Genomic DNA, 23,066 nt, shown 5'->3' on the forward strand with positions numbered 1-23,066 from the left:
AATTAAACATACACAATGCAAATTGGCTAATTATTGAAGTGAAGACTTTGATCACAACAGAAGGACTGAGAGCATCTTTATCAAATTGAAGTTGATCTCATTTCATGTGTAATATTAAATTCGATCTCTCTTATTGGAAATACTGAATGCTGAGAGTTGTAGTTTATAATAAGATGGTAAAATAAATTGTCTTACGTGGTTATTCATTGAAGAGTGAATTGTTAGGTGTTTAACGTGAATCTCACCTTTTTAGATATGCAGTCACTGAATGTTGGGAAGCTGTAACAGACTGTGACTCAAAATTATTCTTCCAAAACCCATGCTTTAAGAGCCTTACCAAGTGATATTGCTCTCGTGTTTACATCTAATGAGACAAAGTATTAGAGGAGGTGTGACTATGGCTGTCCAGTATTATGTCCAATGTTGGGATGGTCTTGGTGTTCACGCAGTCTAGTCTAAAAGAATAGAAAGTTTAAGGTTCTATCAGTTCCAAAAGACTGTAAGTGCAATTCTTTAATTTACCTCACCAATGCTATTGATATATTACACTATATTCCACCTCCACAATCACAATATAGCACATTGGCAGGTCCTCACTCTTATAAGATAGATATATGTATATCTATTAGAACAGGCTCCCAGCTTGCATTGCAGTATCTAGACAATGTTCAGATTTGGGTAGAGGAGTCCTCCTTGGATTCCAATTTAGATATGCACCCATTAGTTTATTGATCTGGTCATAATAACCTTATAAACACAGTGCTAAATGGGGTCATGTCACCATATACAAACTCGGTTCTCATCTTATTACATGTAGACAAACCATTACAAATATTCTGGTGTGTGACGTGTAATGGTCCAGGGGTGATCTACCCTTTCATAAGAATGTCATTGGTTAGGTACTGACTGCAATATGTGGCCCATCTGGCTTCTCTCAGAACCTGTTTTTTCAAACGTAATGTATTTCCAAATTCTCTACTATATTGATGGGGTTTGGTGTATTTTGAAATGAAGGATAAAGATTTATTGTTTTAATTATTTAATTATAGTCCAGGGCAAATAGTGTAAATTATCATTGACGAAGAGAGATCGGATCTTGCGCGGACATCTTTGGAAAACTAATTCGTAGATTACGTGGAGACTGTTAACAGTCAAACCTTGTGTGTATGTGTGTGTATATGTGGGAGGTTGTTGATGGTAAGCGGTGTAAAGAAGACCTGTTATTATTAATTTGCCAAAAAAACTTGGCAAATTTTAAAAATGATTCCCAGAAATGCCAGTGTTTGTGTATATATAGATATATATAGTTATAAAATATACACCTTAAGGAATGTTTATATGATTATGGTGTCTTTTTACAAAGGAACATTGTGCGAATATTTACAGCGTATTTATTTTTCTTCATGTCCCCACTCGCCAACATTAGGAATGTTAACAGACAGGCCATTGCAAATGGGTAGGTATTTATAGTCTCATCTCTACATCAATATCTAACGTATGGATTTACTTGATTTACTACAACTGTAAGCTTAAATCATTGGTTAGGAGACTTGAACTATGTATCAATACTTTGACAGTTCAGTTTGTATGCCTATCCCCTCCCAGGACTATGAGACTAGTGGTCTGTTAACTGTAATTTTTTTTAAAATACATTTTCTTGTGAAAGTGTTTGTGTGGTTTTTTTTTTTTTTATAATTATGAAATCCATTAACACAGGATAAAGGTTTCAATTTAAGTAAAACAAGCACTAAAGTATATATTCTACATGAGCAACACATTTAAGAAAGCATTTCATTATGAAAATGAATTATTATAAATACAAAAAAAAAAACAATGAAACCCCCCCACCACACAGACACTCATTTGCCAATAGGTATATAACCATTGTAATGACATGGGTCACAACTCCACCAGGTTCAGTGCTGGGACCATTTGATGATCAAAGTAAACAATTGTAAGGGTTAGATAATTTAATGGTATCTGAAATATATTCCACAGAGAATTTACCTAATATTAGTTTGGATCATTGCTGCAGAAGATGATGCATCTTCTAGTACACTGGTGTCCAAAAGGTAGATCCCCAGATGTTTTAAAACTAAAACTGCTTTGCCACTAGCCATTGTACAGACTGGCAAAGCATCATGGTAGTTGTAGTTCTACATCACATAGAGCACTCCTGGTTTAGCACCTTGCCACACATTGGCAGACTGCTGTAAAGATTCCAGTTACAAATCTGGTCGAGATGCGCTACACCAAGGCTGGACAAATCCCAGGCGTCAGGTCAACTAAGAATTTTGCCCTGGCGCCTGGAATTGGTCGGCCAGTTCTCTCGTTCCTCCCGCAGGAGAATTGCAAGCTTGAAGGGCAGCATTTAAAGATTGCCAACTTGCTTCCCGTCCGCATTCCTCCGACCACGCTCACTCACATTGCGCAAAGCTGGTCTGCCCGCTCCCATTCCACAGAGTCAGCCCAGCCGCTTTCCCTAGAGCCAGACGCCAGCCCGTCCCTTCCAACTTTAGTGGCCGTTTAAATGACGGCCACTAGAGGTGTTACTAGGCAGCAATGTAAACACTGCCTTTTCTCTGAAAAAGGGACAGTCTATAGACACCAGACCACTATATTAAGCTGTAGTAGTTCTAGCGAGTATAGTGTCCCTTTAAGAATTGTATTTTTGTCGTTGGAAAAAACTGGCTCCTAACTTTTTTTAGCTGACTCCTTGATTGAAAGAAAAAATTTTTAAGCCCTGCGCTACACTTACCTTTATAGCTTTTTCTAAAACTGGGAAAAAGATCTAATAAAACACCATACCAAAGATATTCAGGATTTGAATGTGGGCAATTGATTATCCTGTTCTTTTTTTATATATATAATGGGGGGTTTAAAATCTTTTTTTTTTTGTTTATCTTTTCATTAAACAGGAAGCATGTGGTGACTTGGGATATGTAAAACTGCATAATTATCAAGACATAGGTCCTGTCTAAGGTGTCTGCTCAGCTAAGAAACTATACTCCACGAAAGCTTATGTATATATGTGTGTGGCAGTGAATTTTATGCAAAGATAACTCCATTTCCCACTTCATTATTTTTCTTTTCTTTTTTGTTTTAGTTTCTTTGTTTTTTTTTGTTTTTTTTTAAAACCTAGGATTTATTTATGTGGATCCAAAGGAGTACAATCAAACAGTGCAAAAATCCACCATATATCAAATGTGCCAAGTAAGACACCAAGTCATAGTTAAAGAAACGCAACGGACATTATAAAAGGTTATATGAATATGAATAAAGGTGGTAAGAATATGCAAAACAATATAAAGAAAAAAGAAAGGAACAAACCGTAAAGCGTGTTTAAATAATAAATCGAATAAATGTGGGCTGTATATGTATGTTCAGTGTCAAGGTAGAATATATTATAAATCTTGCAGAAACGGTTTGTCCATGTCTTATTCATTTATGATGAGTGTAAGTATCCCAATATCGATAAAATATTAGTTTTCTCCCCCCCTTTTTTTTCTTTTTGCACAGCTCTACTCATCAATACATGTGATTCCTAAAGGAAATGCACATGATTTAGAGCAATAGCCTTCTCTCCAGGTAGAGGGCCTTTGAAATGTGTTTACCTTGAACTAAAAGTAAATGCATGGGGAAAATATTGGGCTGTGAGAACATACATATAGCCAGACACCATCCATCTGGTGTAGTGAGAATATTTAGCAATATCTAGTTGTTTGAGGATAAGTGACAAAATTCTCAATTTAAATCAGATTCTTACTATCCTGCACAACGCGTTTCACATTAAGAAACCCTACAAATCAGTTAATTGAATGGTAGAATTGTATATTGTTTAATTTAGAATGACTTCTTATTAGCTTTATTTTACCTGTTGCTTATATGTTGAACACTCTCCATGTAGTTGCTCTCCCCATTCAAGACATGTTTTCACAAGTGTCTCAATCAATCTGTTAAGACGTGTTCTGTTGATTCAGTTTTATATCCTAATTGGAGATAAGCTTGCCAAATATATACACACAGTGTATGTGTTTAATTTTTTTTTTCTTTTTCTTTTATATAATGCTCTGGGGGGCATTGAACTGAGTGAATAGTACTCAAGCAATTTCAGTTGCAGCTTCTAATGGCAGGTTAGTGAATAATGGGGTCTTGATGTTAAAATAATCTAAATTTTATTAAAGATAGGAGGTGAATATTTTCCTTAAACCTTCTTTACCAACACCTCCATCAGCAAAGGAACAATTAACACAGGTATCAGAAAACAACCAATCAGTACAAGGAAGGGCATATAAAAACCCCAACAGTACCCTCCCAATTCTTTTTTCTTTGATGAGGTTGATCAGAAGCGTATAAAACTCTAAAGATGAACTGAAATGAAACAAAAAACTCAGGTGAATAAGAACCATAGGAAACCATCCAGATCAAACAAAAAAAAATGAAAAAAGAAAATCATAAATGAAAATGCAAAAAACAAAATGCATGAGCTACTAAGTGATTAAGAGCAGTAACATAATGCAACAACACAAACCTCGGGCGAAAAAGAATGGACTTCAGATACCTGATGAAACTAGATCAGTCAAAATAGAAGGGGTCTTTGTCTGGCCATTCCTCCCAAAAAATGAGAGCGGAGTGTGGGAGCCTCAGAAGGAAGCAATTATGCTAAAGGAAAGAGGCAGGGGGAGCACAGGAAAGTTATGCGACCGCAGAGCCCAGTCAGGCCCAATGCAATCATGGGGGAGAGCCAAGGAGATCCCTGGAGAACCAACCCTCCCAGGCAGTCCCATTTATAGCAGCATATAAAAAAAGAACACTCACTAACAATAAAAAAAAAAAAAAAACTGAAATGGTAACCACTCACCTGGAGGCAGCGGCAAAGAATGAGAGTGGGAGGGTACTGCTGGGAGGGGGAGGGAGGAGGGGGGTGTTATGTCCATCCTTGTGCTGATTGGTTGTTTTCTGATACTTTTGTTAACTGTATCCGTAAATAAGTTTTAAGCAAAATCTGAAGCCTCCTGTCTTGCTGTAAAATTCTACTTTGGCGTTCCTATTGAATGGTTGAATTTCAGCATTAACTTATTTCAACTGTGATTACCGCTAAAGAACACTTAACACATTGAATGCATTTCCCATTAATACATAGTGCTTTGAAATCACTATTTGGAAACGGTTTACATTGTAAACAGAACATTTATTATAGATCTCCTCAAAGAGTAAACCACACACCAGCAGTTCATTCATCAGATCACTGGTCTCATGGCGTTAGAGGATTGGAACACACAGCTATACGCTGTTAAATATACGGTATTCTGTTGTTACATTATTTCTTTGCTAGTTTGTTTTATATTTTAAGTGTCCACCTGAAAATTAAGAATGTTTGTTCATATGGTAGATACAGTTGCATCTGTATGTCACAAGAATACTCAAATGGCTTAAATAGTCACACAAGACAGCTGATAACCTCGATAAAGTGGCAGCTTGTTGGTGTCAGGCCTATATGACAGTGTGACAAAATGCTCTCTGTACTACATTAGATCTGCCACTATGAATTGTTGTTGTTTTTTTATCGCTGATGAAGCCTATTGGGATGTTACACTTTGGCTATGGGGATTGATGCTAATTGAATTATATGTTCAGACGTTTGTCCTCAGTACTACTGCCTTCAATAAATAGTCTGGAGGGAACTTCAGCATGTAACATTTCAACATGAGATCCAAAGCCGTACTCCCCAGTGGAGTTTGACTGCACCCACTGCTGTTAGTGTAAAAGTGATGAATTCCCGATTCCCTTGGCATGATCACCCAAGAAAAGGTAGCTATTACCTCCCCCATTTTGCTGTTTTACATGTGGATAGACGAGGAGTGTGTTCAATATCCTTTGCTACACTGCCGGCTTGTACAACTTCTAGTGGCCCAGCGTGTGGATAACCCAGTACATCATGCTTTGTCAAAAAAAAGGCTTATACAGAAGTTTATATAGGACTCTCTAGCAGATAACTATCTTTAATATTGAAATTATATTTTGTCATTCAATCGCTTTAATTCATTTGCGGAGTAAGTATGTGCATTGTTATATTTTACGTGTTCATTGTAGAGGTGAAACTGTTCTTTCACTTTGTTGTTTAATTTTTTAAATTAGGGAAGCAACATTCTTTTGTTATTATTTTTCTCCCTCCCGTAAATCACATCTGCTCTCCTCTTGTGAACCTTAGAGACTTGTCTTTGTATAAATAAATAACTTAATACTATCTCATAGAAGAGGCACCATCTCTGTTTGCTTTTTCCCAAGATCCATTTTGACTAACCTGAAACAGATGTCCCATAGAAGAAACAAAAAATATAATGCAATTGAATTTCTTTGCCTGTCAAAAGGTTTATTGTACTTTGGTGGAATACTTGTCAAATATATATAATCGCTTGCAGAGGGAGCATTTTGGTAACCATGAAAAGTGTAAGTGACATCGTAATTTAAATACTATTGATGTCCCCCCACCACCCCTGTTATTTAAACTGCTTATATGTTTATACTGTTTATGTATCAGATTATCTGCATGCCAGCCTCACATTGGTGACAACATTTGCCAGTTGTGGTACAGTGCCCTGTCATTAGCTTTCTTTTACAAAACTGAGGTTGGTGTAGCAAGTGTGATACTTCCTGCTGCTTGATAATGGCGTGGTGAGCGCTACACAAAGCTAAACTGAGACAATCATATTTATCAAAAATTGCATGGTTCAAGTACGGACACATGCTCTGACCAATTATAGGAAAGAGGAGGCCTGGTATTTAGTTAGTAAAAATATTTGATTTGATGTTGCGCTGTTCCATTCAAGCATTGTTTAAGGAATAAGCTTAGCAATTCTGTAGAATGTTCCCGGAGTCTGAAGTTACCACCAAAAATTCCATCACCATTTTCTGTAAGATAAGATCACAATATACATTAGGATAAGAAAAAACTGCCTACAAACTCTTTTCACGTACATCTACAGCATATGTCCTGGTTTGGTGAGAATCCATTGCAGAAACTGCAGAGACTGGGGTTTTGTATCTTTTTTTATTGTTTATAGTTTTTGAATATTTTTAAAGTTGCATCTATATCATTTTAAATATACTTTATTGTTCTTCTGATGGCAGTGGGGGTAAAAGCTACCATCTTAATTTAAAGTTTTAAATACATTTTGTTATCATTATTTTTTTTAACTTGGCATAATGTAAGGCTGACTTGAACAACATTTTATTTTTAATAATTACAACTTATCATTTGGTTGCGTATTAATTAAAAGGAACAGTATTAATAACTGATCTTCCTATATACTTTCCAACATGGGGAGGTATGCAATGGGGTCAGGTGGGCAGGCCCAATAGGAGGGCAACTGTAATGCCTATAATGGCTGGCTCTGCTTATAAAAGGGGATGGTCCACCCACTGAATGACAGAAGATGCCGGTCTGGCTAACAAACTAAATTAGTATGGTGGGACAGGCCCTAAAATTGGGACTGTCCCAACTAAATCTGGACTGTTGGGTCACCTGCTCCTATATAGGGCATAGCACCGTGCTTCCATTGTTATGTCCTGTATTGTAGCTTATTTCACTCAATTAGGCCCTGAACATATTCCAGATGCAATGGCAACCAAGATTCACTTAAATATTTAAAGAGGCTAAATGTCTTGAGTTGGAAACTCTGGTGTTGAATAGTGTAATATAAAATGCAAATGTATCCTCTTATCGCTGCTTCGTAAGGTAATCTGACTAAATGGAAATGGAAAAATGATATAAACATTAAAAGCATTTTTAAAGTGATTTTTTTTTTGGGTTCTTTGGGAAATCTCTTTTAATAAGTTAGTGAAATGACTTTACACTTTTTTTTCTTTCATTCTTTCTTTGCAGAAAGCAAAACTATTGTTTCTACGAACGTGTTTATTGCAGATAATTCCAAGTGAATTTCAAATTTTAGGCCTGAATTGTTGAATTGGAAATAATCCTCAAATCACCTATTTTAGCCCGAAATTTAATTTACATTTCAATTTACCGGCTATTCACAGTTTAGGGAATAGCCCTGTCAGTCAGAACCCCCTGTCTACGGAATTATCTTTGTATTTTTAAAACATTTGAAGCAGTAATACAGTGAACTCATGTGTTTGCTAGGCATTGTGGGATTGCAAGGGAATTGTTTGGAGGCATGTGGACACTAATGTTATAGATGTGTTCTGTCTCTCTTACCTATGGCCCTATAGCATAGAAAAGCAATGGATAAAATGTGGGAAAATGCCTAGTATTTACTGGGGACCTCTAAGCATCATAACCACTACAGCAAAGAGTAGCTTTTATGGTGCTGAGAAGCTATGGGGGACACCTTGTGTTTCTGTGTCCAATGTTTAGGTGTAGTTTAGAATATAAACAAACAATAGAAACACTATTTATTAATCATTACGTTTGAAGGTTTTATGTATTTTTAGCATCAGGGGTCAGAAACAGACACAATCCAATTCAAATGAAAAAGACATATTGTAATATTTTCAATATTTGTTTTTGTTTTCTCAGCTCATACGTCTAAACATGTGTCTGTTATTTTACTTTATTGTTGTCATCCCCATCGTATTCTTGTCTCATTAATGGACCACTATAGTGCCAGGAAAACATACTCGTTTTCCTGGCTCTATAGGGTCCTTGGGTCCCCTTACCCTCGGGGCCCCCCCTCACACCTGGCTCTAGGGTGAGGAAGGGGTTAATCCCTTACCTTTTTTCCAGCGCCGGGCTCCCTCGGCGCTGGGGAATCTCCTCCTCCTTTCCCGTCATCGGCTGAATGTGCATGCACGGCACGAGCCGCGCACGCATTCAGCCAGTCTCCTAGGAAAGCATTCTCAATGCTTTCCTATGGACGCTGGCGTCTTCTCATTGTGAAAATCACAGTGAGAAGCATGGAATCGCCTCTAGCAGCTGTCAATGATACAGCCACTAGAGGCTGGATTAACCCTAGGGTAAACAATACAGTTTCTCTGAAAATGCTATGTTTACAGCAGAAAGGGTTAATCCTAGATGGACCTGGCACCCAGACCACTTCATTAAGCTGAAGTGGTCTGGGTGCCTATAGTGGTCCTTTAATCACCCCTTTTCCACTTACCCCATTCTTTCTTTTTTTTTTTTTTTTTCATTCTTTATTTTGTAAAATTTTGTTGTAGGGGGGAGGGGTACAAAAGAGAAGTGGGGGGTCAACGTTTGTCATCCAACTTTCATCACATATACATGAGCTAGTGATTCATCTCGTAACAGGCATTAAACATCGGCCTAAAGGTGTACATAGCAGGTCGCATGGCAACATTGGGCAATTCAATAAAGTATACATTTTGCTGTAATCTACGGGTGCGTACAGTGTGCATTATAGGTCGTACGAAATGCATTTCTTGCTGTGTGTAGCATTCCCGTAGTACAGGTAGCCTACTGGGTGGAGTAGGTGTTAGGAAGCCGCCTCTTGTCGCGGTTTCAGCGGTTTCTATATTTGTTTGCATTGTATTGGTCAGGTGTAGTCTTGGCAAGCCGAACACTGTGTTCGGAAGTAGGTGGGGGGGATTTGCGGGCAGCAGGGAGGCACGGTCTTGGGGTCCCTGTTAGATAGGTCTGTTCGAGGTCTATGGGGTGGGGGGGAGTGGGGGGCCGTTTTCAAGTAGTAGGTGCATTTAGTGGTCGAGGGGTATGTCAGGTAGTTTTGTCCTGTGTGTGCGTTACCCCGGGGTCGTGTCCTTGATAGTCGCTTCCTTGGGATGTCTCTGGGTTTTGGCCGAGTGTTACCTATTTGTTTGGAGTCTGTCCAGTCCAGTTTGGTGCTCTGGCTAGTATCGGGGGCGTCTCAGTCGGGCTGGCACTGTTCCGGGTTGTGAGGGTTGGGTGGTGTCTGAAATTGTAGGATAGTGGTCCTGGGTATTGGGCGTTTGGGTAGTCTGGTTGAGGTGGTCCGTCTCACAATCAACATTTGTAGGCCCTGGGGGGTCTTTCGTGAGTGTTGTGTCGTGTAGTTGGTCTCTCCAGTGAGCGGGGGGGGGGGGTTTCTATCTGAGTGGGTCAGCATGGTGGCGGTGGGTCCTTCGTTGTGGGGTGTGCTGTGGAGGAGGTGGGGTTGCAGGTTAGTGGGGTAAGGGTATTGCAGGTGTGGAGGAGAGTAGGTGTAGGCATAGAGGGGGGGAGGGTGCAGAGGATCCACAGGGGGGAGCGGTGTCCGGTCCCGGGCCCCCAGCCCAGCCCCCCCCCCGCCCCCCGGGACGCGGGGCAGCTCCGGCTCTTCGTGATCGTCTTGGTTTGGTTGGGCGGACGGCCCGGCTCCCGCACCGTCGCCAGCTGGGTCCGCCAGGGCGTCAGCATCTTCCTCTATTGTCAGGTGTTGTGCTGCCCCCGCGTTTGTTGCAGTGGAGGCGAGCCATTGGAGCCAGTGGTACCACGCTTCGTGGTAGCGTTGTATGCGTCCCGTTGCGGAGTGGATTAGCTCTTCTATGCGCCTGATGTCCTCCACTCTGGTCATCCACTCTCTGATTGTCGGCGCCGTGCGTTGTTTCCAGTGTCCCGGGATGAGACTACGGGCTGCGTTCAGTAAGTGTGGGATCGCCGTCTTTTTAAAGCTGTTGATGGGGATCGTCGTTAGTTGGAGTAGGTATGTTTCGGGCGTAGGTTGCAGGTCTGCATCTGTTATGGTTGTGAGTATTTTGTGGACCTCCGTCCAGAAGGGCTGGATGAGGGGGCAGGACCACCATATATGGAAGAGGGACCCGAGTTCTCTCCCGCATCTCCAGCATTCCGGTTCGTTTGTGGCTTTCATCGTGGTTAGCTTTTCAGGCGTCCTGTACCAGTGCGAGAGCATCTTATATCCTGTTTCTTGGAATTTGGTGGAGATGGAGGCTTTGTGTGTGAGTGTGAACACCGTTGACCATTGTTCCGCTGAGAGCGTGTGTCCTAGATCCCTTTCCCAGTACTTGGTGAAGTAAGGGGGGGTGCGTTGGTGGGGGTGTTGGTTTGCATGCGGTATAGGATCGAGATTACGTGTGGGGGGGAGGGAGGATTTGCACAGATGGTCTCAAACACGGAGGGCGTTCGTGATGCCGAATCTAGAGTCGGTATGCTTCTCAGGAACCTCGTGAGTTGGTGGTATCTGAAGCGTAATAGCGTGGTGTGTGGAGTATTCGGGACCAGGGTGTCCAGGGGCGTTATCGTGCCTTGGTGGTATACATCTTTCAGTCTGCAGGGGGTCGGTAGGCCCAGGGCAGGCATGTAGAGGGGGTCCAATGCTGGGGTAAATTTCGGGTTGTGTGATATGGGGCACAGTGGTGACAGTTCCGGGGCTAAGTCCGTCCGGTGCGCCAGTCTCCTCCAGACTGCCATTGTGGCTTTTATTGTTGGGTGTTTTCTTGGTAGCTCTCCAGCCATGGTTTTCGGCAGCCAAGGGAGCAGTGTTAGGGGTATTTGTGAGAAGCTGGCCTCTATGGATATCCATAGTTTGTCTTTCGGGCCATGTGTCCATTCGATCAATCGTTGGAGGTGTACAGCATGTCTGTATTTCGTCATGTCGGGTAATCCCAGTCCACCTTGTAGTTTGGGTTTGGTGAGGGTGGCGAAGTTTAGTCTCGCTTTTTTGCGGGCCCAGACGTATTCCGTCAGGGTTTTACGGGTTTGTGACAGGAAGGTTTTGGGGATCTGAATTGGTAGGGTTTGTAGGAGGTACAGGAGTCGCGGGAGTATATTCATTTTGAGGACACTGATCCTCCCTAGCCACGTAATGTGCGGGAGCTGCCAGGAGTCAAGGTCCTTCTGTATCCGCTCGAGGAGGGGCGGGAAGTTGATACGGTAGATGTTCGATAGGTCTGCCGACAGCCATATCCCTAGGTATTTGATCATTTCTTTGCACCAGTGGAAGGGGAACTCTGTTTGCAGCACGGTTGCCAGTGCTGGGGGGCAGTTAACGTTGAGAATTTCGGATTTTGTGTAATTTATTTTTAGGTTGGATAGGGTGCCATATATGTCAAATTGGTGCGTGAGCTCCCTGAGGGAGGTTGTCGGGTTGGCGATTGTGAACAGGAGGTCGTCCGCGTAGGCGGAGACTTTGCTGGCTCCCCAGCTGCCCCCAATTCCTGTTATGTGGGGTTGGGCTCGTATTGCATTGAGGAACGGTTCCAGGGTTATGACAAAAAGTAGGGGCGATAGGGGGCACCCCTGTCTGGTGCCGTTCCTGATCTCAAATGGGTCAGAGAGAATCCCGTTGACTTGGACTCGGGCCGTCGGATAGGCGTACAGGGCCAGGATTCGTGCCATCATATGGGGTCCCATTCCCAGGCGTTCTAGCGTGTATCTTAGGAAGGACCAATCGACCCTGTCGAACGCCTTCTCCGCGTCGGTCGAGACCAGCAGGGCGGGGGAGGTTCCTCTCCGGGCCGCATGGAGAAGGTTGAGTGCCTTGGTTGTGTTGTCCCTGGCCTCCCGGCCCTCCACAAAGCCCACCTGATCAGGGTGGATGAGATTCGGCAGTAGGGGCTGCAGGCGCAGGGACAGTATTTTGGCAAACAGTTTGAGATCGGCGTTCAACAGGGAGATCGGTCTGTAGTTGGCGCATGAGGAGGGGTCTTTTCCTTCTTTTGGGAGTACCACGACGTGTGCTAGGAGCATGTTGGGGTCCAGCGAGCCTCCGCATTGTGTTGCGTTAAAGAGTGCAAGTAGGTGCGGGGCGAGTCTATCTGCAAACATTTTGTAGTACTTCGCCGTGTATCCGTCTGGTCCGGGGCTCTTTCCCTGTTTGGCCAGTTTAATGGCCCTATGTATCTCCGCTTCCGTTATATCTTCTTCGAGTGCAGATATGTCCTGGGGTGTCAGTGTGGTAGTGATATTCTGTTCAATGTATGACTTTTGCCGTGTTCTGAATGCCTCCTCTCCTTCTTGTGCACGTACAGTGTTCGAGGGTAGACAGTATAACGAGGCGTAATATTGCCGGAAGCCCTCTGCTATGGCCTTCGGGGTCTGTAGCGTGGTTCCTGCCATGGATATCTTTGGGACGTAGCTCTTCTGCCTCCGGGCCCTCAATGCCCTAGCAAGCAATTTGCCGCTTTTGTTTCCATATTCATAGAATGTCTTTTTCGTGAGCTGGAATTGGAATTGTATTTTTGACGTTAGACAGGAGTTGAGTTTCGCTCTGATCTCTAGGAGTTGTTTATAAGTTTCGTCTCGGAGGTCATGTTTGTGGAGCGTTTCGAGTTGCGCCAGTTGAGTGGAGAGGTGCGCAATTTCTTTTGTGCGCTGTTTTTTCAGGCGGGTGCCGTGTTTAATGAGTATCCCTCGAATAACGCATTTATGCGCTTCCCAGATGGCCGTTGGTGTGCTGTCTGTTGTCTTGTTGGTGAGGAAGAAGTGGTCCAGGGTGTTTTTAATTTCCGTTTGTATCAGCGGGTCTTCTAAGAGTGATTCGTTGAGTTTCCATGTCCATTGTGGTCGGAAGGGTCTTGGGTTTTCTATGGTGAGTATCACAGGCGCGTGATCCGACCAGGTCATGGGGGCGATACGGGCTGAACGCAGTATGTCTAAGGCTCTGTGCTGGGTTAGGAAGTAATCTATCCTCGAGTAGGATTTGTGTGGTGGTGAGTAGTAAGTGTAATCCTTCTCTGCGTGGTTTAGGATGCGCCAGCAGTCTACGAGTTGGTGGTTCGTAAGGAGGGTCTTCAGTCCTCTGGTGACGTGTTCCGGGATTGTGGAGCTTCCTTTAGATGTGTCCATTCTGGGGTCCAAGGGGGCGTTGAGGTCTCCTCCTATTATAACTGTTCCCGCGCTGAACGCGTCCAGGTTTCGCAGAGCCGAGGCTAGAAATGGTTTTTGGCCTTTGTTTGGGAGGTAGAGGTTCGCGAGTGTGACTTTGGTGTCCCCTATATACCCTCTGAGAAAGAGGTATCTTCCTTCCCGGTCCCTCTCCTCCGCTTCCAAGCGGAACTGGGTGTCCGCCGAGAACAGTATGGCCACTCCTTTGGATTTGGTGGAGGGGTTATGCGCGTAGTAGCCAGTTGGGAAGTATTTATCTGAGAATTTGGGGGCCTGTGTTGCTAGGAAGTGTGTTTCCTGAAAGAAAGCTATTGATATCTTGAGTGCTCTGATTTCTCTCAGTGCTCTTGCTCGTTTTTGTGGAGAGTTCAATCCCTTCGCGTTGATTGTGTAGAGTTTAATGCCCTCTACCCCATTCTTTCAATAACCCCAGTCTTCTTCTCATTTCAGCACTTTGTTATCCTCTGTCTTATATTTGTTTTGTTTTTTAATTATCTTTTTCAATATGCATGTTTATAAGGGTATATTTTATTAACTGACACATTACTACCTCAGTTATAAAAACTATTACATCAGACATATGCAGTATTCTGTATACTTAAACAAGTGGTTCAGTTTAAACTAGAGATGTGCATGGGTGAAGAAAAAAAAAAGTTTGTTTAGAATATTTCAGTTTGGTCGAAATTCTGAAAAAAATCAATTTGGACAAACCAAATTTTGTGCAAAATTTAGATAATTCCCTTAGATAACTCCCTAATTTACTATCTTTACGAGGCATTGCCAATAAGGATGCAAATAATCAAATAAGGGAGTCAAAACGTAGGGGGTAGCCACAGAATCTCACCTTCAATACGGAAGATGGTCACCTAAACTGTGCTTCCTCAGAGTGGATAACCCTTAAGTAACCAATAGAAATTAGAAAAATCCCAGTACACTCCCCTAAAAAGTAGAGTGGTAGGAACACAGTCAAGGTAATAGTAGCAAGTACATTTTTGTTTTTAAATGTCTGGCTTTTCCTTTATATGAATTTCTGTTGAGTATGATTTAAAGCGGCTCTATCACATTCGGGGATCTTCGCGTATTTTGCAAAGAACCCAATGGAAACCAATTCGTAGCAGTGGCCGGGAGTGCAGGAGAAGGTTGATTTTACAATCTTTAGCTCTAGGTACTTCAGCTGCCATGAGCCCACGTCAGTGCGTTACGCTTGCCCATGTGCGAAAGTACAACGCTGATGTTTATAGAAGATCCCGTGGTAGCCGTCATAGACTATGCTTTTTTTCCCTCACAGTTCATAATATAATTTTTCTGTGTCTGCCATGCAGAGGCAGGTTTTAAATATTAAGGATCAGGTGTAGACTGTCACATTGGAAACCAGTGCCATTAGCAGTAATGTCATCCGGTATCTCCTGTCGCAAACTGTTAAGTCACTAACTAGTTTGGCGCCAGCTACGTTGGAGATTAATGGCTGGTCACTTGCAAGCCAGTCTTAAACTGGAAAGTCTTAGAATCAGCTGCTGTTTTGGTTACATTATGACCGTTTTTATTCCCTTCATGTGCTATCTCCCTGGGATATGCTTCCTTCGGTTTTGCACTGCTATGTCCCTACATTTTTTTTCTCAGACTGTTTCAATAAAATTTATGTTTTATTTAAAAATTGATTACATCCAAATTATATATATATATATATATATATATATATATATATATATATATATATATATATGATTTTCAGTGTTAGCCGGCGTATCCATGGATTTTGTCAAGTCCTAAACTGGGAATTCTTGGAATCCGCTGTGGGTTTGGTTACATTTTGACAGATTTTTCTCTCCTTTATTGGAGAAACGTGCTGCATAGCATATACTTATGTGTCCTACATGCAAGAAAATGAAATCTTAGGGATGTGTGTGCTTGGAGAGCCCAGCAATAGATCAGAGGTTTTCACAATGATTTAAATGGTGACATAAGTAGCACTATGATCAGTTTTGCATGACACAGATTACCAGGGGAGGGACTCTTATTGCTAAATAGTTTGGCATTTTTGTGAAATTAGTGAAGAATTGCGAAATAAGACTCTAGGTAATCTGATAAGAGCAGACTTTCTCTATCACTGGGGAATAAGCATGAAATATAAATATATAATAATATAATATAAATAAGCATATATACTAGTAGTATTTTTTGTAAAGTGTCTTTTTATTTATTTATTTTGTTGTCAATCTCTTTTTATTGTCAATCCACAATTAAGACATGCATTGCAAAATAATAATAAACAGTTGTGAGGCAAGGCAATTAAAGCATGGTATTCAAAACAATACTGCTATTCTAGGATTGATGGTTTTTGGTTGTATTAAAAGTATGTGTCACAGGTTCAGGCTTGAACTAAGCCCTCTGTACCCCAGTAGGAGATCTGCAGCTTGTTCTAAAGTGACGCGTGAGTAGGTAGGCTATATACCTCCATGGTCACGGGTTGCTACTCAGGTTATCAAGGAGCGGAGGCTATCACCCATTTTGCAAGTTGTGGGAAAGTGGCTTAAAGCCATGGTCAGTTGGTGTGAGGTTGGGGGGGGGGGGGAGGAAAGGTGGTGAGGGGCACTGAGACCCCTTTGTCAGAGGAAGGTAAATGCGTGTGCAGCGGAGTGCTTATTCTCTGCATAAGCTAATACAACAGCATTAAGCTAACAGACATAAAACGTTGCTAACTCTCTGTGCCTAAAGTAGACAAAATGCGCAATAACATTAAGTCATTCAAGCGATACCCTGGGTCGCGGTGCTGTTCCGTCGGGAGGCAGGGACAAATGGGCGCACTACCGCCGGATTTCAGGTGGTCTTCTGCGCAAGGAATACTGAAGGCTGTTCTCTTGTATCAACGGGCGACAGCCCGAATTGCTGAAAGATGCTGGTCGCTTCTGAACCACTTCTTGGTATTAGTAGGCACCGTGGTGCACCCCATTTATAGGGTATCTTCTGTTTCTGGAACTCAGTGGTCAGCACTCGCAGGGACCTGTGCCAGTCCATGGTGGCCTTGAAGATGTCAGGATAAAACTGTAAGGAATGTTCCTCAAAGTAATAGGGAGAGGCGTTGCGCACCGCGGACAAGAAGGCTTACCTGTCCGGGCCGTTCTGAAAGCTGATGATCACATCTCTACTGGACCGTGATGTTGTAGCTTGTGGCGGTGGTAGCCGGTAGTAGTCATCTAGCGTCATAGCCTTTGCTTGTTTAGGGGAGAATAGGCCAGTAAGTAATTTCTTTGTTAGGTGTGGAATATCAGTCAGGGTGATGCTGTCAGGTAGGCCCCTTACTTTCACGTTCTTCCAGTGTCTATGGTCTTTCATTGCTGCCATATGGCACTGGGATTGGGTCATTTCTTGCCTGAGCGTTGCCATCTCTGTTTCCAGGCTAGCAATGCGCACCTTATGAGCAGCGGTGGTGACCTCGGTGTCATGGAGGCATGCAGACACCCCATTGATTTCTTCCTTTAAGCCGTAATACTTTGGCGGAGTTCATCGAGGTAGACTTTCAGCGTTGCTTCTGTGTCCAGAGGGCTTCCTCTCTGCATGGCAGGCTGTTCTGCTCTCCTCTTTGTGACTAGTTGCTCAGAGCCCCTTAGGTCGGTCAGGGAGTCCTCACTGGTCGAGCAAGAGGGCCCGTCCGAGAGCGGCCTCATGTGATCTTGCGGCCTGCGCAGCAGTTCGTCAATATCTGCGGTAAACGGGGGGTTTTCCAGCTGATGTTTTTTGCTTTTGCGCCTCATATCATAGTCGGAGTCGGTTTGGTAAGTAGGCGGGTTATTTTGCCGTTTTTAGCTTCAATTATCTCGGAGCCCCGCTGAAACTCATTCATTAAGTATGGCTGCTGGTTCCGCCCCCCTCTTGTAAAGTGTCTTGATTTGACTCTTAATTGACTTAATAGCCACCCCTCTTCCAGTTGCACAGAGCAGGGCTTTATAATTCTTGACTGTTTAGATATGACCTGGAATCTGTAGGGTTTGTAATATGGATTGCTGTCTATTGGCTTTCTATAGCCTGAATTTATTCTCCTGATGAAAAATTTGAGTTGCTACTATACGGAAAATTGCTAATGTTTAGTTTAGTCTACAAGCTCCATCTTGTTCAACTCAACACCACTGCTTGGCTTTCATAAATGTTGGATGGGTGACCAGGGAGTTGATCCCCCAACTGTGGTGGCCTGGAAGTAGATCCCTCAGCTATGGTGACCAGGAAGTAGATCCCTCAGCTATGGTGACCAGGAAGTAGATCCCTCAGCTATGGTGACCAGGAAGTAGATCCCTCAGCTATGGTGACCAGGAAGTAGATCCCTCAGCTATGGTGACCAGGAAGTAGATCCCTCAGCTATGGTGATCAGGTAGTGGATCCCTCAGCTGTGGTGGTCAGGATGTAGATCTAGTTGTGGTAGCCAGGAAGTAGATCCCTCAGCTGTGGTGGCTGGGAAGTAGATCCCTCAGCTGTGGTGGCTGGGAAGTAGATCAACTGGGGTGGCCAAGGAGTAGATCCCCCAGCTGGGGTGGCCAAGGAGTAGATCCCCCAGCTGGGGTGGCCAAGGAGTAGATCCCCCCAGCTTGGGTGGCCAAGGAGTAAATATTGAGCTGCTGTAGAACTTGAGAATTCTGATTGATCTCATGTGAACTGTAGTTCTGTAACAGCTGAGAATCTGCCATTTGTCATTGCTAATGTATAATAATGGTTACTGAGTTGCTAAACTGTGAGGCTCAAAACTGTCTATCTTTCTAGATTTATGTTTCTGGCTATAAACCTATAAGTGTCTGTATTGCACTATATTCCACATTTGTAAACTTTTACTTATATAATTGAGTAGATGGTTAGCAGATGTCTTTAAATAATTAGATTTTCTGACAGCGAGAAGAGTCAACATTAACCCCCTAAGGACACATGACATAAATATTCCGCCATGATTCCCTTTTATTCCAGAAGTTATGTCCTTAAGGGGTTAAATACAACTTGAACGAAGGTAATGTGTTATGGAGGGATGCTTAATCTTCTTTTCGGAGGTGTATGTGTGTCTACTTACTGTGGGATTCTGGCACTTTCCCTGCTAACTCTGTTTATTCTCTTTTTTTCACCTAGAAAGAGACTACCGCAATTTGTGTGAGAAGCAGCCGATAGGTAGACTGCTTTTCAGGCAGTATTGCGACACCAGGCCGGAGCTGAAAAGATGCATTGACTTCCTGGATTCTGTGGTGAGCACTCTATCATTCGATATAGTTTTAAATGCTGTCGGTTATACGTATTCTCTTGTACAGTCAAATCAGAATACATTGGGGGAGATTTATCAAAGTGTCACGGATCACTTTATGCCTCTTTTTGCTTTTTGTTGCACAATGTATTAGTTATTTATTTTTAGTATTTTGTTATTTTTTTTTTTTGTCTGTTACTTCTTTTGTACCTTACTATTGTACGCCTTGTATATAGCGATCTTCACTTTTTTTCCCCACCCCTTTAAATTTGGCGGTGTGTTCTGAAATAAGTATTGATGTAAGAAATGGCAGACATTTTAAGTATAGAAAAACAGACCCTTATTAAAATATTTTTAGAGAAAAATTACATATAAACAGAGTAAACATCAAAAATAGAAGACACTCTTCAGAATACTTTGATTAATCTTCTCGAGCATTACATATTATGGGGGTGGATGGAATGCTGTAATTTAAAGGAACATTATATCTATAGTAATTCAATGGGTATTCCTATCACCATAGTGCCCTGTTAGAAGAATAGATGAAGAAACGATCTAACCGTCCAAAGGAAATTAAGTAGTTTACTTACCTTTTTCACCCATGCCGCGGTGCTCTGTCTCTCACCTCCATGGCTGAGATCATCAAGGCTGATGATCTTTGTCAATCCAATTCTTTCCCTAGGAAAGCATCGGAAGGCAAGTGCACATGAGCGTCAAAACTCTGCGCCAACTACCGTCTGATAGAAATAGCCGAGTTTATTAAAATATTTCAAAGGAAGAGCCTATAGTAGCCGTCACAGTGATGGCCACTAGAGGCTTTTAAACCTTGCAGTGCAAAGATAACCATACTTCTAGAACAGCAATATTTTACATTGCGGGGTTAAGCAGACCGTGACATGGCACCCAGGCCACTTCATTGACATTGTCCCTTTAAATATGTTTTAGTAACCACCCGTGTAAGAAATACATGTATCATGTGAAAGAGATCTCCCTTTGTGTGAAAATGAGGGTGTCTGACGATATTAGATCCCTGCAGAACAATGTTACAATTGTTTTTCTGACTATAAACTTGATTTCATTAGAGTCAATATGTTTTATTTTCTCCTGCTAAGCATTTTATTGGTTTGAATTACTATTTAAATACATTTAAAAAAATATATTCACAAATTAGTACTAACAATGTGTGGTTTGTTTGCTTGTCGTCCAGTCCCCCCAAGTAATATTAACTTTTTATCACTGTTACACAATTGTATTTCCTTTGCTAATACTTGATGGTCATGGGACAAATGCCATTCAGACAAAAGTGAGAGATTCTGTGTTCTAATTGATTATGAATGACCTGACTAAAGGATTACTTTATGAAGAGTGAGAAGGAAAAGGAACATCCGTTAACTCACATGATAAACTGTAAGAAATGGCTGTCATCCAGGGCCGGTGCAAGGATTTTTGCCGCCACCCCATATGTTCTGTCCACCATGTGGCATCACAAAGCCCCGCCCACATGATCTGCCATATGGGCCAACGCCAGTTCTGCATGAGGTGTCTTTTATCTGAAAAGGCAGTGTGTTTACATTAAAAAGCCTACAGGGACAGGCTGTAGACACCAGAACCACTTCATTAAGCTGTAGTGGTTCTGGTGACTATGGTATCCCTTTAATGTGAGGTAAATTAGAGATTAGTGCCGCTAATAATATATTGGGTTGCCTACTTACCACCAGATGAGGACAAGAGGATGATGATGGGCTCAGGCTGCAGTCTGGCTCCACAGGTCTGGTGGAGAAGAGGCTCTCTGGAGAGTGTTTGTAACACACAAAAATCAATGAACAGGAAGCAGCTCCATTGTTTGGGGCCCCTTACACAACTCAATGTCTGGGCCCCCAGGACCTTACTGTGAGTATAATCTAAGACTAATGAGAAAGTTTTAAATTGGCCTGCCTACAATCTGAAACCTCCACGGCTATCATGAAATAGTTATGCTTTAAGAGGCACAAGCTATTTTTAAAGTTTATTGACTCTTTGAAAGAATCAACTTCTCATTTATATTGCTTTGTTCTTTAGATGAAAATAAACCAACCTTTGCTAAACCCACTCCCACCCCAAATGTAATAGAGCTCAGCCATGTTGTATGCTGCTGGCATAGATTTGATACTGGCGCACGAAACCCTTTTATCTCTGCATCCAATTACAATGTTTCACAACACATTTTTTCCAAGTAAGTTAAAGTGAGACTGCAGGCTCTGTAACTGAGTCATCTCATTGAAGTGGTTATAGTGTCTGCAGTTTCCTGGTGTCATTGTTCCATGCAGTATCAATTATTTTTTTTTTTTTATGTTTTAATGCTAAATACGAGTCCCCAGCAGCTTATCCCCTCTGTGCTGCTTTGGCTAATGAGGAAGAATTAGCCTTAGCAGCAATGGGCGGCTGTAATTGGATTAGTGTCAGGTGTGGATAGCCAGGGACCATTATTTAGTGTTATACTGCTTAAAAAATGGTTTCACTGTAGACACCATAACAACTTCACAGATTTTAAGTTATTATGGCACCAGGAGGTGCTTGGCACTGGCTTACCTTTAGGGGTTAAAACGTTCATGAACCCCAAAAGTCCTCTCTCTTGTGCGGTTTATTTCTGCTCCTGTCCTTCCGCTTCTCTGAGATTCTTCAAATAGGAAGCCTCGGACTCCCCCTGTCAGGAACATCACTGATTTGCTGAGAGAATCCGCTAAAACAGTAAGCCAATCAATAGTGCCCCATTCACAAAAACGGATTGAGAAATGTACATATTTTTCTCTAGTCATTGAGCTAGTAATTTGTTTAGAGACACTGGAGAAGTGTAGAAACCGGCCTCCTGCCACCGACTATGGTCCAGGTCTGGGATACCGTTTGGGAGTTATTATATATGTAGCGGGATAGAGGACCTAACTACACTGCATGGATCTGAGTGCTATTTGGATAACTTGGTGCTCAGATCAGGGATTTTTAACAATGTATTGCTTGTGGTGTCCCCTGTTTGTTTTCCCTTTGACTGATTCTGCTCTGGGAGAGGGGAGTTGGGAGGGGAGAATGGCTACCGTTTTGCCCACACACACAAAGTCCCATTGGACCCCCAAGGTCTTGGACTGTGGACTCAGGGGGGGTCCAACAGACTTGTTGCAGGCCCGTCGTGGGTCTGGCCACAAGTCTGTCTATTTCTATGGGGGGGAGATATATGATGGATGGCTTGATTTGTTTGACACAAGCCATAAGCTTGCGGCGCCATTTTTGTGACTGTTTTCCATGTATCTAGATATCGCTGTATTGTGTACCTGTATTCGTCATAGAGCAGTTTGTGTCATAGAGCAGTGTGTATATGCAACGGTGGGTCAACAAAGCAGCTCTATAAACTATAACGTTTAGTTAGGTGTGAAATGTATTCTATGTGTTAATTAGGATAATTGCTGTACTGTGAGTGACCACCTGGTGTGGGAGTCAGCAAGTCTATCTACGACAGCAAAAGGCTGTGTTAATGTAACCAGAGATTGCTCTGAAAGGAACAGTGGGTCCAACCAAGATAACCTTTTGTTGTCATGGTGGATTGATGTATTGGAGGTGGTAACTAGAGTAAGAAATCACTTTGTTGCTTTGTAGTTCTTTCTCTGTGACCTGCTCTGTTTTCCCATTGGTGAAAGTTTTGTGTAATTTTATGGAGACCCCCTGCTGGGGGTCTGTGTATAAACTGGCTGAACCATGTCCCATTAAAATCAGTTCAGTTGACTCCCAGGACTATGTTTCGTCTGGTTACTGGGGGAATGGGTATTTACGTGCTGATGGTTCCAGAGGGGATGAAGGAAGGTAATAGCGGAGGTAACCAGTCGGGTGACCTGTGGTCCGCTACAATGACTTCCTGTACAGATCGAGTAGATGTGCAAACTATAGATACCAACCCAGAATGCGCATTTCAAGTTCTAGTCATGAATATTACAAATTTGAATTCTTAGCTAAATTTTCATTTCAGCTATATTGTCCTAAAATTTAAGAGTCACTTTGAATTCCTGACAATCCACATTATTCATCAATAATCCTATCAGGCACTATGTAGGT

The 23,066-nt window shown here is 42.3% G+C and overlaps 1 protein-coding gene across 2 annotated transcripts in view; it reads left to right on the plus strand.

Annotated features, from left to right (window-relative positions):
* GRK4 (G protein-coupled receptor kinase 4) overlaps positions 1 to 23,066 on the plus strand; it is a 192,832-nt gene that overhangs the window by 96,978 nt on the left and 72,788 nt on the right. Inside the window, exon 3 of one of the 2 annotated variants that reach the window (XM_063457695.1) lies at positions 18,881 to 18,993. In XM_063457695.1, coding sequence (XP_063313765.1) covers positions 18,881 to 18,993 — 113 coding nt within the window. The remainder of the gene's footprint in view (positions 1 to 18,880; positions 18,994 to 23,066) is intronic. The other variant, XM_063457696.1, reaches the window with a different exon arrangement.

The sequence above is a fragment of the Pelobates fuscus genome, chromosome 6 (assembly GCF_036172605.1).
Source record: "Pelobates fuscus isolate aPelFus1 chromosome 6, aPelFus1.pri, whole genome shotgun sequence".
Lineage (NCBI taxonomy): Eukaryota > Metazoa > Chordata > Amphibia > Anura > Pelobatidae > Pelobates > Pelobates fuscus.